Source organism: Peromyscus leucopus, chromosome 5 (assembly GCF_004664715.2).
Source record: "Peromyscus leucopus breed LL Stock chromosome 5, UCI_PerLeu_2.1, whole genome shotgun sequence".
NCBI lineage: Eukaryota > Metazoa > Chordata > Mammalia > Rodentia > Cricetidae > Peromyscus > Peromyscus leucopus.
Genome location: NC_051067.1, coordinates 106,784,465 through 106,802,307, shown reverse-complemented (window position 1 = coordinate 106,802,307; position 17,843 = coordinate 106,784,465). Strand labels below are relative to the sequence as shown.

The window sequence follows — 17,843 nt, the reverse complement described above, 5'->3', positions numbered from 1 at the left end:
AGGTTGGACCTTAGTCTTCTCTCATATATGAAAGAGGGGTGGAGAAAATAAAACTATCCTAAACAAAAATGAACAAGCATGCATGCAGAAAGGGTCCTTTTTTATTTTTTTTAAATTTTATTTTACAATACAATTCAGTTCTACATATCAGCCACGGATTTCCTTGTTCTCCCCCTTCCCCCCCTCCCCTTCCCTCCTTCCCACCCCATTCCCACCTCCTCCAGGGCAAAGCCTCCCTGAGGACTGAGATCAACCTGGTAGACTCAGTCCAGGCAGGTCCAGTCCCCTCCTCCCAAGCCGAGCCTAGAGACCCTGCATAAGCCCCAGGTTTCAAACAGCCAACTCATGCAATGAGCCTAGGACCTGGTCCCACTGCCTAGTTGCCTCCCAAACAGATCAAGCCAATCAATGAGCTCCGGGAGGGAGTCTAATTAGCGAGAAAAAGGAGGGTTTATATGAGCGAGAATTGTTGAAACCAAGGTTGGATAAAGCACAGGGACAAATAGCCGAACGAATAGAAAGGGTCCTTTTAATAGCTCTCACCTATGAGCAGTAGGGCAAAGGGAATGATTTCATACTTATTCCAATTGACACAGAACACACAGTAAGTGTGAGAATTAGGTGCAATCGCATCTAGTTGGAAGTAAGAAAACTTTCCCTGCTTGTTTCCTTTACAGACAGTGGCCAACATGTCTGGATGTGAGACCACGGACTCAGAGAACCTGGTGCGCTGAGAGGCAAGAGTGAAGCAGAGATTCTGGCCATTAGTAAGGTTCGTATAATTGTCGTGTGGAAGAGCCTCATCACTCTTTGTGTTCTTTTAGTTCTGTGTTCAATATGAACACCAAGATAGACTGTTCCAAGTGTAGATTCCCTTCCAGAGTGAGCAGAGCACCCTGGAACTAGTGAGAAATGGGAAAATGGCAGCAGTAACTTAGTAGATATCGGCATATGTATTTCATTGACTTTCAGCATTGAGTTTTAATGTCTCTCAGGTTTTCAATATCATCCCTGCTGTGGTGGATGGAGTGTTTCTTCCCAGGCATCCCCAAGAATTGTTGGCTTCTGTGGATTTTCACCCTGTCCCCAGCATCATAAGTGTCAACAATGATGAGTATGGTTTGCTTGTCCCCAAGGTGAGTCTCAGTTCCAATCCTCTGGGAGCCTCGAGACTCATATGCTAAGCAGTTGGAACTCAATACATCTCTAATCCATGTTCATCATATCCCACATTTAACAGTGTCTTCTGCTTCTCAGGTCATGGGTACTACTCAGACAATAAGGGAAATAACGAGAGAGAACCTGCAGGCTGTTCTGAAGAATACAGCAGCACAAATGGTGAGACACCTCTGGTCCTGTACAAATAGAGAAGTCCCTCATATCTCCTTCTCAAAAAGATTCCTATTAATAAAGGCCAGTATGTGTCTCAGTTAGGGTCTCTATCGCTGTGAAGAGACACCATGACCACAGAAACTCTTATAAAGGAAAATATTTTATTGGGAGGGCTTATAATTTCTGGGGTCTAGTCCATTATTCTCATGCTGTGACATGGGCTGTGCAGATAGACATGGTGCTGTAGCAGGAGATGAGATTCCTACATCTTGACTCCCAGGCAACAGGAAGTGGTCTGAACCACTGGGTGTGGCTGGAACACATATCAGACCTCAAAGCCCAGCTCCACAGTGACACACTTCCTCCAAGAAGACCATACCTACTTCAACAAAGTCATACCTCCTAACAGAGCCACCACTCTCTTTGGGGGCTAGTTTCTTTCAAACCACCACAGTATATATGTGTGATTCTGTGTGGGGTGACCTCAGAGCATAAGCCTTTTTACCTATGCCCTATCTCATCCCAGGCCCTATTCTCTCCATTCCAAAGGCTGTTACTTACCTAACCAACAACATGCCTAACCTCATTCTTCCTGTTCTCCTTGGTGTAGATGCTGCCTTCTGAGTGCAGTGACCTGCTAATGGAAGAGTACATGGGGGACGTTGAGGACCCCCAGGCCCTCCAAGCACAGTTCAGAGAGTTGATGGAGGACTTCATGTTTGTATGGAGAAGGACAACTCATATTCATCACAGGAAAAATCCATCATGGTGAAGTCTCAATTCTGAACATTAATGCCCCCCAAACAAGAACAACCACATTTTTTATTTTATTTAAGAATTTTTTAATTCATTTTACATACCAACCACAGAAGCCCCTCTCATTCCTCCTCCCACTCTCCCCCACCTTTGGCCTCTCTGCTATCTGGAGAGGCAGTCCAGTGTGTTTTCATCAGTGTCCCATTAGGTGAAGGTACCCAATCTTAGAGTTTTCTGTCTTAAAACTGAGTTTAAAGAAAGTCTTTCTTTTTTAAAAAGTATTTTATTGTTTAGTTTTTTACATTTATTCGTGTGTGCGTGTGTGTGTGTGTGTGTGTGTGTGTGTGTGTGTGTGTGTGTGTGTGTGTATACCATAGAGCCCTAGAACATATGTGATGGTCAGAGGACAATGTGGGAAGTCAGTTCTCTCCTTCTACCATGTGGGTCCTGTGAATCAAATTCATGTCGTCAGGCTCGATGGCATGTGCCCTTAACTGCTGAGTCATCTTGCTAGCTCAGAAACTTTTTGTAAGTTACTGGTTCAGATCTTTTGTTATAACAATAGAAGACAGGCTAATATGGAGCTTGTTTGAATGGGGCCTGTAGGAACTTTTGTATGAATGGAGCCTGTGGGAACTTGTTTGTATGAATGAGGCCTACGGGAACTTGTTTGCTGGCTTATGGTGGGAAGGGCAAAGGGCTAACCACAAGTCAGAAAGTAATTCCTTCTTAGATATCAAATTGGGTGCCACCATCACCAGAGCTTTTAGCTTCCAGAACAGACAGCAATGAATTTCTGTTGTGTTGAACCTACTCCACTGTGATAATTGTGCGATAGTCCCAGAATTAACTCTTGGGGCTTTAGTTAAAACTTGTCCCTACTATTAGAGAACAGGATCTTGCTGAGATGTGAAAAAGAAATTCAGTCACCCAGGTTACTGAAATCCTCCCTAAGGTACATCACTAGTAGTGGAAGGCGTGAGGAGTAAGAGGAGAGGAAAGGAGGTGGGTGGAGGTGAAGTAAGGGAGAGAGGGAGGGACCCTTGCCTAGTGTAGCAAGGAGGAAGGTGTTGTTTATTGGGACTCACCCATCCATTGCCTCCTGTATGTTTGCTGTGTGTAACAGAAGTGATCCGTATCAGGCGTAGCAGGGAACATATACCATTCAGAGGAGATGTCATAATTGTTGGGTATATGAACCTAATGACTATGTAAAAGTGTGGATCCCCTCTATCTCCTCTTCAGGTGTCAGAATAACCCCACCTGCACTCAGGACAAACTGCAACTTGACACAGAGTGCTACAGCTCTGCATGCCTGCCCTCAACCTCTTTCAATTCCTGCATCTTTTGAGGCAGAGTCTTGGTCCAGAACTGCAGCCTTCTGGTCCTCAGGGCTCGGCCCACAACAGGCTGGATGTCCAGCTGTAGGTACTGCTCATCATGGTCAAACATGGGCCAGTGGGGCAGGCCTTCGCTGTTGGGATTCCTGTGGACACATCCTCCCAGTAGGGAGAGCAAAGATTACTTTAGGCTCTGCTGAACTTGAACCATATCCTCGGATTTGGGTCAGGGCAATGGTCTAAGCAGTTAGGGAATTATGGGAATTTAGAGGCAGGTGTACTGATGTAGGAAAACAAGGAGACCTTACTATTGTCTGTTTTTTGAGGAACAAAGATACCTGGCCTGATTTCCCCCTCCTTCCAGGGGCATGCTCTAAAGAATAGTACCACAACACTACTGCTCTACACTATGTCACTGGGTGATGGTCAGAGACCAGGATGTACAATTGTTTAAGTGGACCGTTAGGTGGTGATGAGGCTGTCATGTGATGAAAGATCCATGATTGCTATTGAAACCACTAACCACAAGGGCAGCCTTGGAAGCTAATCCACTCCTTAGAGGTTAAGGGAGGGGAGTGTTCTCACCCATGTCGTGCAAAGTTGGCCCAGTATTTCATCATCATCTTGCTCAGAAGCTCCTCCTCCTCAGTGAGGTCAACTGGCAGAGAGGAGGAGATTAAGGGTCCAAACTCTGGCTTCTCATGCAGCTGTTCACTCAAGTTCTGCACTCACCATCCCAGCTGTAACTTACTCTGGGTCTGGTCCCTTCCCTTCCCTTCCTGCCACCCATAATCCATTCCCTGCACCTGCACACTCTGCACACTCTTACTCATCCCAGCCTCCAATTTCTACTCCCTCAGGTTCATCCTTGCCCTAGAGCGTCTCCTTGCTTCTGACCAAAGGAAGCTGGGAATAATCATGCCTTTAGAATACCCTTTTCATGCTGGGAGTTGTAGTGCTTGTCTCTAATGTCAGCACTCAGAAGACTGAGACAGGAGAACTGCCATGAATTATGGGCTACATAGGGAGACCTTGCCTCAAAAAGTCAAAACAAACAAATGAACAAGTAGTATAAAACAACCCATTCTACCACTATGTCTGATTCCATGGCTCATTCAGGTAGGAACAGCTGGAGGAAACACAGGCAGGAGTGGAAAGGGGTTGGGTTTCTACCTTCATGCCAGCCTTTTGAACGACATCATGGTACACAAGCCATGCTGTCTTTACTCTGAACCTCAGTTTCCCCATCTGAATATGGCTGGAAGGGCCTGCAGCCTGGGGAATAAAGATGACTCACCTTGAGTGCCTCCCCAAAATGATCTGAAGATAAAAAGAATCTCATCACCATGGTCAGCCTTCACATTGGGTGGCTTGGAGTCCTTGAAGAAGTTTGGCCGACGCTGGAACTCATAGAAGTAGACAGGGGCATGGGAACCTGGAGGCAAGGACAGGCTGAGAAAGTGGACTCTCGCCCAGGGATGTCCTTCTTCAATTGTGATGACAAGATAGCTAGCTGGATCTGGGGTCAAAGCTGGATAGAGTTTGAATAGTAAAATGTGGAACCCCATGCTGGAGTCGGGGCTGAGGGAGGGACTTGCTTAAGCCATGGTCTTGGAAGTCTTTGCTATATGGACTTACGATATTGTTGTCATGTAGTTGCCTCATCAGTAAAATTTGGAAGATTCCTATGTCTTAAACAAGTCCCAAGAATTTACTTAGATGAGGGACATTAAGTACCTGCTAACAGAGGTCCAATATAGACATGGATGGGGATCTGGACACCCCAGATTTCAAGTGGGCACCACAGCTTTGAGCTGCCTCTAGGCATCAGGCCTCAGTTCCAGATGTACTCACGTTGAAAATGTGCTACCTGCAGTGCAGGGATCACAAAGGTGAAGTCTTCCATCATCTCCTTGAACTGCACTTGGAGAAGCTGAGGGTCCTCATTGTCCCCCATGTACTCCTCCATCAGCAGGTCACTGAATTCAGGAGGCCACATCTAATCAGAGGGACCAGGGAGAGTCGTATTAGATAGACCCAGGGGCAGTGAGGCCACGGCCTCAGGATGAAGAGTAGGGCCCAGCACTGGACAAGTGAAATCACGAAAGGGCCAGGTTCTGGCGGCCCTCAACCCACAAGTACTGTCATGGTCCAGCCTTTGTTCCCGCAGTTTGCTGCATGAGCAGGGCATGACGGAGAAGCCCTCTCTCCAGTGCTCCAGCAGCCTCACCATCTGTGCTGCCCTTCTCTGCAGGAGAGCTTGCACGGTCTGTCTGTCCATTTCCTTCTGGGGGTCAGTGGTGCTCATGCTCTAAGTGATAAGAGGAGAGGCTGTGTTGTGGTCAAGGTCACATGGGGCTATAGGACAGGCTTCTTGGAGACCAAGGGCCTTGGACCTGGGCCTTACCGAAGGGATGATCCAGCCATACTCATCATTATTGACACCAATAATGCTGGGGACAGATTGGAAGTCAGCGGAAGCAAGCAGCTCCTTGGGATGCCTGGGCAGGAAGATGCCATCCACTGTGCCAGGGATGATCTTGAAGGCCTGAAGGGACATTGGTTGTTAAGGAGCAAGGTCAGGTCCTTGACAATTCTGATGTTAGGCTATAGTCTCCCACTCCTGTCTGTCCCATCCCAGGATTGTCACACCCAGTCTATGAGCTCCTACAGCCGGTTTACCATATCCTGGTGTTGAGATCTCTTCCTAGGTGCTAGGTTATGAAGGATGGAATGAAGTCAGTGTCCAGGGGCTACCTAGGGCAGGCTACCTTATTCCCTGTCGCCCCTCCATCCTACCATTTACTCCAACCTTGTTAATAGCCATAATCTCCTCTTCACTCTTGTCTCGTAGACAGTTCACCAGGGCCTCTGAGTCCACCTGCTCACATCCAGACAGGTTGGCAACCAACTATAAAGGCATCAGGCAGGGGACGGCTTAGCCTTCCAGGCAGGGAAGGTATTTTACAGGGTCCCACTTGGGTTCAGGTGTTCCTCAAATCTCAAAAGGTACACAGGTATGTAGACGATGGCAAGTGTGAAATTATTTCTGTTTCCTTGATGTTTAGAGGTGACAGCCAGAGGAGCTATCACACCTGATGACACACTTTGCTTATAACATCACAGATCCCAAGCACGGCTTGATGGGATACAAAGCCAGTGTTACGCAGAGGGGAGTAGATTCTAACCGTTAGCTCTTCAGAGATTCCTGTGCAGGAGGCAGCTGCCTGGTACCTCTGTGGTCCTTGTTCACATTAGTTGGACAGAGAACCAGAGTTTCTGAGGGTGAAAGCTGAGGCAGCAGCTCAGGGAAGGGGTGGTTGGGGGCACTCACTCTATAGACTACTTCAGAGGATTTTGAGATGAGGCTTGGAATCAGGGCTACCCCACTCTCCATGATGGCTCCGTGGAAGAGTCCTTTGGACATGGGGGACACAACATGTGAAGACACACTTGTGCCGCCTGCTGACTCGCCAAAAATAGTGACCCGGTCAGGGTTGCCTCCAAAGTGGGCGATGTTCTGCTGGACCCAGCGTAGGGCGGCCACTTGGTCCAGGAAGCCCCAGTTGCCTCTGGCATGCTGGTCTCCAGTGCTGTGAAGCGGCAAGGACAGGAATCACTTATTCTTTTCAGGCCCCATATCCCAGCCCAGCCCCAGACTCACCTGAAGAAGCCCAGGACACCCAGGCGGTACTGGATAGTGACCACCACCACATCCTCCATGGCTGCCAGCATGGATCCATCATACAAGGAAGCCATGCCTATAACCAGTGCACCACCATGGATCCACACCATCACCTGAAGAAATCAAGATAGGTGCCATGTGTCTCCCATATAGACCAGCTGGCTTCCCTTCAGAGTTAGTACAACTTATTCTTTGAGCAGCTGCCCACATAGACAAATGCCCAGTTGGATATACTGGCATTTTTTGGGTGAAGGGTTTAAGCACAGTCATGGATACAAGCCTTCCTCTCTGTTTGGAGTTCACCCCAGCATCAAAGTCTGACTGCATTATTCTCAGAAACTTTTGTGGGGGAATAATAGGGATATTTTCTTCATTATGTTCCATGAGAATTAGTCAAAAGTGTTCTTTTATAAAAAATTGTTTTTTTTTTATGTTTAATTGGTGTTTTGCCTGCATGTATGTCTGTGGGAGAGTGTCAGAAGCCCTAGAAGTGGAGTTACAGACAGGTGTGAGCTGCTGTGTAGGTGCTGAGAATTGAACCTGGGTCATTGGGAAGAGCAGAGTGCTCCTAGCCACTGAGCCATCTCTCCAGCCCCCAGAAGTGTTCTCAAGTCTTATCAATTCAATAAAAATCAGTGGCTAGGTCTTTGGTGACTTCAAAGTGCCATTGTTGTGCGTTCAATAGATCTAGACACACATTGGTAGTTGATTAGATTATTGGAAGAGATTTCTCATTAGGGTTCACTGCAGCATGGCCCAGGCTGATCTAATCTTTCTTTAAGAAATACTTTCTTACCCCAGAATGAGCATGACTTGACACTCACAGGCAAGTTGGAACCCTCATGGGCGTGAGCTGGTGTATAGACGTTAAGGTACAGGCAGTCCTCAGACATGGGGATGGGAGGCAAGGTCAGCTTCAACAGCTTAAGAGCCTGCATATTCATTGCAGTGATGTCCTGCAGACATCTGGTGACCAACCATGGTAGAGAGTCAGCTCAGGGACATAGGGAGCCCAGAAACAGACCCTCGGGGAAATGTGCTTCCAAATATCCCTATGCACTTCTTTTCTGATGTCTTGCTTCCACATGATCATTCTCTAAGTTCTTATCTATCAAGGCCAGACTATGGGCTCTGGAGGAGCGGAGATGAAGCCCAGACTTCCAGTAAGGTCTCAAGGTTGTTGAGGGGCTTGTACCCTACTCCTCCTGAGGGTGGGAAATCATGACCTTCAGGAATCCTTTGGACAACCTTTGATTGAAGGTGTTGACATTCACCATTTCTCCCTCTAGCCAACCAGTTCTTGAACAGGACAGCTGTGTCACATGGAGTTCATGAATGAGTGGAGGCTAGTTTCCCATAAGGTAGTGGAGACCTCCCTCATTTCAAGTCCAGACTCTTGGGATCCTCATCTCTTCCTTAATCTCCACTTAGAAGCATATTGTGACATCTTGAATGTAAACTTAATGATATTTAGAATTGCTATGGAAACAAACCTCTAGGCTTGTTTGTGAGGGAGTTTCTAGATTAAGTTATTTGGGATAGGAAGACATGGCCTAGAAGTGGATAGTACTACTCTGTTGGCTGGTGCCTTGAACTGAATAGAAAAGAGTAAGTTGATCATCAGCATCTCTCTCTCTCTCTCTCTCTCTCTCTCTCTCTCTCTCTCTCTCTCTCTCTCTCTCTCTCTGCTTCCTCACTATAGGTGTAATGTGACAAGTCACCCTACATTCCTGCTGCCATGACTTTCCCACCAATTGGGCATTACCCTTGAATTATGTATCAAAATAAACTTCCTTGTTAAGTTGCTTTTGCCATGTATTTTGTCCCAGCAATAAGAAAAGTACCTAACATACATATATACTTATTTCTTGTCCAGTGACATCTAGCCCTGTAGGGGCAGTGGGAGTGGAAGGTGGAATTTGCAAGGACCTAGTTTCTGATGTTGTTAGTTGGGGATCTTACAGGTTCTGGGAGTCAACCCCAACCTCTCCCAGAGACCTTTCCTTGGATATTGGAGAACACTAGAAATAGTCTGATCAATGCCATTCAGATGTCAAGCCTGAACTAAGAGGTTGGCAGAGTCATATCACTCACCTAACATTAGCAAGTTCTGAAAATACTCTTGGGAATCCCCCTGCACAGTGGAAAAATGCTGTGAAGTTGAGATGAGGAACCACAGCCATCTGGCCTGGAGTTCACAGCACTCATCGATCCCAGGGCCTCAGGAGAACTTACATGGCCGGATAGGAGGTCCCATCTCTCACACCACTCCACGGTTCAGGTGGCTCAGGGGGTACAAAGCGCAGTTGTCCTATGGTGGCTTGGCAAAGGGAATTCCCAGGAAGGTGTGGACACCCACATCAAGGTCCTTCATGAGGATGAGACTGCCTCGTATCTGGCCTGTGTGTGTGGTCCTGATGGGACTGGCTGAGTCCTGGCCTGGGGATGCAGAGGTGACATCAGGGTTGGACCTACACAATCAGTGGCCACCATAGGAAGTTTTTTTTCACCCACTTCCTTGTCACCCTCAGCTCAGCCTTTTCCAAGGACCAAGGACAGCAAACAGTACTTTCACACACTTCTTGTTTGTCACAGTGGCCTCACGTCACCACTGTTCAGGACTCTGTTGATTTGAATTTGAAACACCGGAGGGGCTCTTGAGTACAGAATGCTAAGATTTGGAGATACACTGGGAGAACTCCGAATAATGAAAAACCACCAAAGTGAACCCTGAAATGGGTAGTTATGATATTTTAACTATATCTCAAAGGTTGTATACAATGGTGACCTGCTTGAGAGTTATGCTGGTGCAATAGTAGTAGCACAGCAGTTGTGGAGTAATCAGTCACTATCTGATTAGATTTAAGGCCCATTCCATGAGACCGAACCCATGCCAGAAACCGCTTGGGTGGTCTAGAACCTGAGACTAGAGAGCCTAGGACCTAGGGGAAAACAAAATTCTGTTCTTCAGGAATGTAGCAATAAAATGATTCCTAATGACATTCTACTGTACTCATAGATCAGTGTCTTGCTCAGTCATCGTTAGAGAAGTTTCCTTCTGCTGTATGGGAACAAATAAAAGAGACCCACAGCTGTACAATGTGCAGAAGTGAGAGACCTTGGAGCACTCAGTCCTTAATGGCATGTCTCCATCAAATATGTCCCCGCAGGGCTCAGGAAACTCTGCAGAAGAGGAAGCAAAAAGATTGTAAGAGCCAGTGGGGATGAAAGACACCAAGGAAACAAGGCCTTTAGACACACAGGCCTGACACACATATGAACTCATAGAGACTGTGGTAGCATGCACAGGACCTTCACAGGTCTAAACCAGATGGGATCCCAGCACTGAGAGGGGAAGTGAACACAGCTCCTATCCCTAACCCAGAAACCATACCCAATTGATAACCACTCACAAAAGAAAAATAGTTTTCTCCAATGGAGTCTCACTGGGCATATAAACCACACTTAAGTTCAGGGCCCGTGCCCAGCAGGAGATGCCCAACACAAAATGAATGCAATGGTATTTTTGTAGTAGTTTTTCCTCTCATAATGCTCTCTCTCTCTCTCTCTCTCTCTCTCTCTCTCTCTCTCTCTCTCTCTCTCTCTCTCTCTCTGTTTCAACCTTACAATTCTTTTGCTTATGTATTATAGTTTTCAGTTTTATGTTTTTATGAGATTTCAGTGTGTTTGAATATGTGTGTCTCTGTGTTGAGTGTTTTCTTTGGCTTTTATTTTTCCTGTTAGTTTGTTTTGTCCTACTCATGTTTGTTTTAATAATAATAATAACAACAATAAAATCATTGTTAGTATTAGATGCCTGTTTGTTTTCTAATGAGAGAGAGAGAGAGAAAGAGAGAGATAGAGAACAAAAGATTGTGAATTTGGGTGTGTAGGGAGGAGCTGGAAGGAGCTGGGAGGAGCTGGGAGGAGCTGGGGGAGGGGAAACAATCAGAATATATTGCATGAAAAAAAATCTATTTTCAATAAAAAATTGAAAAGGGCCAATAAAAATTAAAAACCCCATAAACATACCAACTAATTTATAAAGTCTTGATTTTACTTAAGCCTTAATTAAAACACTTCATATTAATATCATTTGGAATAGATATATTAACAGTAATTGACCAAGCTGAATACGAAGGCAGAGCCTGTAATCCCAGCAGCTCTCATGGGGCTGTGGGAGGATGATGAGAGTTTGAGGCTACCTGGGCTACATCCTGAGACTCGGCTTCAATAATCTTCTCCAACCTTGAAGCCACACAAAGTGCTGGAAGTGTATCTTAGTGTTCCAGTGCTTGCCAGGAATACAAGAGGCCTTGTTTTTTTTTTTTACCTCTTGGATCATGGAAAGAACAAACAAAATAAAACAAAGAAACCTAAACAGATATGTTTCAGCTGGGCAATATGGCACCTGCTTGTAATTCCATCACTCTGAGGGCTAAACCAGGAGGATTCAAAAGTTTGAGGTCATACTTGACTATAGGTGAGTTCAAGATTAGGGTGGGTTGCATAGATAGACTGTGTCTTAAAACATAAAACAAATCAACAACAATAACAAATCTAAAGAAACCACAAGCATATAGACAAGACAAAAAATTTGAAAAGTAAATTGATTACTTTTCTGTTGAAACATCTAACTCTCTCATCTATCTATCTATCTATCTATCTATCTATCTATCTATCTATATGTATGTATCTACCTACCTGTCATTTTTTTTCTCCTTCCCTATCTTCACAGAGTATATTACCATATGTGATAACTGGGGTTTGCATCAAATAATGGCAGAAAGAGCAGGATGCAATCCAAATACCATTGGGTTGTGCCAGACCTGAAATTGCTGAAGGTGGATTTTGGGCACTATTGCCTCACTAATTATTTCTTCCAGCCCTAGAGCATCTCATTCCTCCATGCTGTGCAGGCCTCAGGCAGCCCTGGCCCACTATGTGCTTCAGGGAGGGAGGATGTATCCAGTCAGGGTCCCTTCCCTTGCTATTGTTTTCTCCTAAACCACTCACTTCTCTTGTCCTTCTGTCCAGTTTCCTGTTTCACTTGTATAGAATTGGCTGATCTAAGCCAGGATTACTGGGGAAACAAAGAACACAGGAAGCTATTGCTACATTACTCACTGTAGTTTTACGTGGATCAACCAGTTTCAAGTCACCTGCTCAGAAAAGGCCAGAATTGGCAGTCACTCACGGGTATCACAGAGGGCAAGTTTGTACTATCTCTTCGCTGTGGTTTGGATGTGGTTTGTTTGCTAAAATGGCAGCACTGAGGTGGTAGGTCTGTAGAGAGGTAGGATAGCGGAGGGTGATTGGATCATGGCTGCCCTTGAAAAGGCTTTGTGCTAGTCTTTTGGAGTTAAATTAATCTCACAGGTGTGGACTACTTTTTTTTGAGATTGGCAGCAGGTTGTAATCATAGTCAGCTTGGCCCCTCTTCTCTCTATTGGTTGATCCTTGTCCATATTGTCCATCCATGGAATGTCATTGCTATGAGTTGTGACAGAGCTCCAAGACCCTTACCAGGGGATCACCAGAGAGCATCCTTCACCATGGATTTTCTGCCTTCAATGCTATGAACTAAAGAAGCATTTTTTCTTTATACATTATCCAATGTTGGTTATTTTGTCATAGCAATATAAAACAAACATGAGGTTGCTTCATAGTAATAACTGAAGATAAGGAAATGGGGTGGGACCACAATAGTGGCCAAATATTGGAAGAGTTTGGAGGGACAATCTATAAGAGTCCTATTTTACTGTCAAGTGAACACTGTAAGTTGTTATGGTGAGGGCTCTGATGACAAAAGACTAGGAAGGAGCTTGCACTTCATAGATGGTTTACATGATCATGTCCAGAATGCCAATAGCAACGCTGACAGTAAAGACACACTAAGAAAGGAGAACCATCCCATTGTAAACTAGAGTGAAGGCCACCTGTGTTACAGTATTACAAAGAAGTTGGCTGCACTGCATCCATACTCTAATGCTCATAGAAAGCCAACTTTAAGAGTGATGCCCAAAAGTATCACTCTTAAAGTATACTGTGGGGAAATAAATTTCTAAGTAAACCATAGAGGGAACTGTTTGAGTCTTCTGGGCCATATCCAATGAAATTCACAATAATACCTGGCGAGGGAGGAAGAGTTTATAAATCTGAAAATTCCCATCATGTTCATGTAAAGAGCAGAAAGGTCTTTGGTAAGAATGTGAAGGCACAAAAGAAAATACTGTGGGTAGCAGAAGCCAGGCTCAGAGGAATGCCCCAGAACAATGGGAAAGGCACTCTGGAGACAAAATAGAAACTTTCCATTTTGCCAACATCTTCCTCCTCTAATCTCCTATCACAAGCAGAGAGGCTTGGAGGGTTCAGGGAATGGGCACTCTCCACATGCTTGTTGTTCAGGCTAGCTTTAGGATTCTGCTTCTCACATTCTTGTATAACAATGTACATCTGCTCTAGCCATGGTTGAGCCAGTCTAGGGATGACTCTTAACATTGATCCAAAGGGGTCAAGTGTCATATCTTGGGGATATTTATCTGGTACTAATTTGTCAGACACAGAACCCAAGGACTATTAATTAGGTCATAGCAGGTTCCACTGAGATTTCTAAGAAAATACTGGGAGGCTCCACCCCACCAGCACTGCCAAGATTTCTCACTAGAATGCCCTGCAAAAGCTGTAAGAGTGGGAACATGGATCTTGAGATTCAAAAACTGTAAAAACACAGGCAATTGGCAGCAGCAGCCTATGAAAGCCAAGAGGCAAGAGTATACACCATGAGAGAGCTATCAGGTAGGCTGCAGCCAAAGCGCTGGTTTGAATGAGAATGGTCTCCATAGGCTCAGATATTTGAATATTTGGTCCTCAGTTGGTGGCTCTGTTTGGATACTTTTGGAAGGTGTGACCTTGCTGGAGGAAGTCACTGGGGACAGGGCTTTGAGGCTTCAAAAACTATGTATCATTCCCAGTTTCATTCTCTTGCAGTTTGAGATGTGAGCTCTCAACTGTATCTCTCACCATATTTGCTGCTGACTACCATGCTATTCTTGCCATTCTGGACTCATATCCTTCTGGAACCATAAGCCCAAAAAAACCCTTTCTTCTATAAGTTGCCTTGGTCAAGGTGTTTCATCACAGAAATAAAAAAGTAACTAATACAGCAAGCAGTATCACATGACAGAGGTGGGGATACCTGAGTCCCTGGGGTCCCCTGCCTGCTCTTATTGGCACAGTATTCTGGGCTTACAGTTTTGAGAGGCTATCTCTCTTGGTTTTGAATTTGCTTGGGCCCTGACACTTTTCTATTTGCCTGTTCATCCGTTTTGCAATGGGAATGTCCTAGTCAGGTTTCTATTGCTGTAAAAACACTGTGACTGAAGGGAACTTAGAGGAGGAAAGGGTTTATCTCATCTTACAGACTACAGTCCTGAAGGGAAGGCAAGGCAGGAACTCAAGGCAGGAACTGAAGCAGAGGCTGTGGGAAAATGTCATTTACCAATTTTGTTCTCCATGGCTTGCTTAGTCTGCTTTCTTACATATAACGAAGGACCATCTGCCCAGGGGAGGTGTTACTCACAATGGGCTTGGCCCTCCCACACTAATAATTAATCAAGAAAATGCTCCCACAAACTTGCCTACAGGCCAGTTTCCTGGAATTGATTTCTCAGTTGAGATTCTTTCTTCTCAGATTTGTCCAGGAATGTGCTAGGTTGACAAAAACCAACCAGTACAAGGATTACTCTGTGCCTGTTTCAACGTTAATTATTAAAACCATCAAACTTGATTTTTACTTTAAAGGCTCCCAGCTAGAAGGAATTTTCCTTGAATTTCATATGGGATTTGGGACTTTGGAATCATGCCCAAAGGAGTTAAGTCTTTGGGACTGAAAGCATGACATGATCATACTTTGCACTGTGAGAAGGACATGAACCTTGGGGCTGGGACAGAATGCACTGATTTGTATATGTTTTGTACCCCCAAAGATTTATATACTGGATGCTTACTATAGTCTGCTGCTGTTGAAATAGCGAAACCTTTAAGAAGTAGGGTCTAGTGGGAGGTGACTGAGTCACCATGAGGTGACATGAGTAATCACTCATACAGGGATTACTGCTGCATTTTTGAAACAGGTTAGGTCTTGCAGTGAGAGTGAGCTGTCGGACAAGAGTGACTACGGCCATTCCCAGGGCATATTGCTTCTTCTTTTACCGTGTGATCTCTCGCCCGTGCATACCTACTGTGAAATGTCATTGGCATGTTGTAACATAGCTAGAAGGCTCTGAACAGAGCCTCGCTAGAGTGAGCAACCTGATTGCTAATTTTCCAACTCTAAATTTTGAGCTGAGCAAAACCACTTCCTTTGACCATTATATGGCTTCAGGTATTTTGGCACATCTATCCAATCTACTAAGACGTCCAAGTCAGAAGGCACACTCCCTTTTCTGTCACATGCTGCTCACACAGGGTTTCATGTGGAACGAGATCTCAGTCCATGTGATTTCACTTCAGTTACCAGCTACTGAGGCCTCATGTTGTGTTGTTACAGCAATGGACAAGAATATGCTAGAATATCCATGATTTTAGATTTGTTACATTAACTGATTATTTTTGAAGTGAAGCCTTCCATTGGGTGGTATTAGGGAGCTCTAACACGTAGTAGTGTGAAGTGATCTCCTTGCTAGGAAGAGTTAAATTGTGGTGCCAGAAATGGAGTGAATTTGTAATTATTTTGGTTGAAATCAAGGGCCAAAGCCTTCATCTATTCTAAGACAAACTCCTGAGCCCTGTGTATAACACCCAGGGACCTTGATGTTTCCTGTAGAAGAACCAGGAGTGGATGAGACAGAAGAGGGTGGGATCTACATTTGTGCTCGCCTATGACTTAATGATGTTTCCTGATATGTGTTAAATAGCCAAGCACTATTAAAAATGGGAGCCATTAAAGAGGGTAGGCAGATCTCTTGCCTGGAAGGTCCTGGTGACTTGAGAGCAATGCCAAATCAAGTGAGGGAGAAAGGCCATTGGAGGTAAGGCATGAAGAACAGGTGTGTGAGCCAGGCGGTGGTGGCGCACGCCTTTAATCCCAGCACTCGGGAGGCAGAGCCAGGCGGATCTCTGTGAGTTCGAGGCCAGCCTGGGCTACCAAGTGAGCTCCAGGAAAGGCGCAAAGCTACACAGAGAAACCCTGTCTTGAAAAAAAAAAAAACAAAACAAAACAAACAAACAAAAAAAGAATAGGTGTGTGGAAATTGGAAAATTGGAAAAGAGTGTCATGAATTAGGGCCTTCAGGAGGGGCCCTTGAGGGGAGAGGATGAAGACTGAGGGACATGTTCAGGAATTCTGCCCATGTAACTCCAAATAAGGTGGAAACTACTTGGCAGGCCCAGAGTGCTATCACCTTTCCCTTGGAAGCCAAGTCACACCGCTGCCCCAGGCTAGGTCAGACATACGATGTAAAAAGCACTCTGGGTCCTCTCAGAGCCAATATTAGGTACAGGACTGAGCTCCTGTATCCTCAAGAGTAAGAAGCTTCACTTGAATATCTCTGAGAAAGCCATGCTACCCCTCTGGCCAGGGAAATGATACACCAGAGTCTAATGGCCGTGGAGGGTATCGTCCTGTTGTTTAGTATATGTGCATAGCTCGAGCTCCAGTCCCAAACCCAGGAGGGAATGTCATGACTCCTCATCTAGAGGCTGCTTGCTGTCTGGCCCTGCCCATTTGCCATTCCTCAACCCCCCATCATTCTCAGCTCCTTCCTTGAAGGTGGGCATCCTTAGGTAGCCTCTCTGCTCAATGGCTTAGGGGGCCCACTCTGACTCTTGGGGGAGCATCATACAAGTACAGGGCTCCTGAGCAATGAACTCCACCATTTCAGCCACTCCTTGCCCATTTCCTCCCTTAGTCTCCACTCTGCCTCTGCACAATTTGGCAGCTCTGACATGGTTCCGTCACTCCCACGAGGGCCTCACCCTGAACCTGGAGGAGAAGCAGGAGCCCATAGGCCACGGTGGTCAGCCGGTCGGGAATTCGTTCCAGTCCCATGGTTGGTGCACAGGAGTGTGTCTGAATCCTGTAGGGCAGGTCAATTTTTACCAGAAGGCATCCGAGGACCAGAGCTGGAGTTTGGACCCAGCAGAGTGTGGGCAGGGCTCTGGGTGGGGCCTGGGAGGTGGGTGTTTCAGGAGAGCAACACTGAGTAGGCTGGGCTTATGAAAGCCCTAATTAGCAGACAGGGACTGTGATCACCTCCACACTTTCTGTGTTTCTTTTGGCCTCCTCTGAAGGTGCTATGTGTATCAATAGCCCCTTAAATACAGTGACCTGCACCTGAAACCTGCAGTCACTAAGTTTACTGACATGACAGTCACAGGTCCAAACACGACATTGGGGATGAAAGGACAGAGCTGAAAGTTGTAACTGGAGATGACAGAAGGGCTTCTCTAAAGTGACCCACATTAGAGAATGAACACACTTATTATGGGATGAAGGAAACTTGGAGAGCAAATACATGAAGTTACAACATGAGTTTCCCTTAATTCTGAAAACTCCTCCTTAGTTTCTGACTCATGATTTACTTTGTTCCCTGCCCAGGTCCCTTAATCCTCATAGTCATGGTTTGAAAATCTATATGGATTCTTCTTTGGTCTCATGGACATTTCTGTATGTGTGTCTACACACACACACACACACACACACACACACACACACACACACACAAATA

The 17,843-nt window shown here is 45.5% G+C and overlaps 1 protein-coding gene and 1 pseudogene across 1 annotated transcript; one reads left to right on the top strand and one right to left on the bottom strand.

The window, feature by feature from the left end:
- Positions 1 to 998: 998 nt before the first annotated feature.
- LOC114681102 (acylcarnitine hydrolase-like) lies at positions 999 to 2,413 on the top strand (the record flags this gene model as incomplete). Its single annotated transcript, XM_037206477.1, has 3 exons — positions 999 to 1,136; positions 1,258 to 1,338; positions 1,943 to 2,413. Coding segments are annotated over 3 exons (381 nt in total), but the record flags the coding sequence as incomplete, so codon positions are not given.
- A 49-nt stretch (positions 2,414 to 2,462) lies between these two features.
- LOC114681085 lies at positions 2,463 to 17,249 on the bottom strand (annotated as a pseudogene).
- Positions 17,250 to 17,843: the final 594 nt, after the last annotated feature.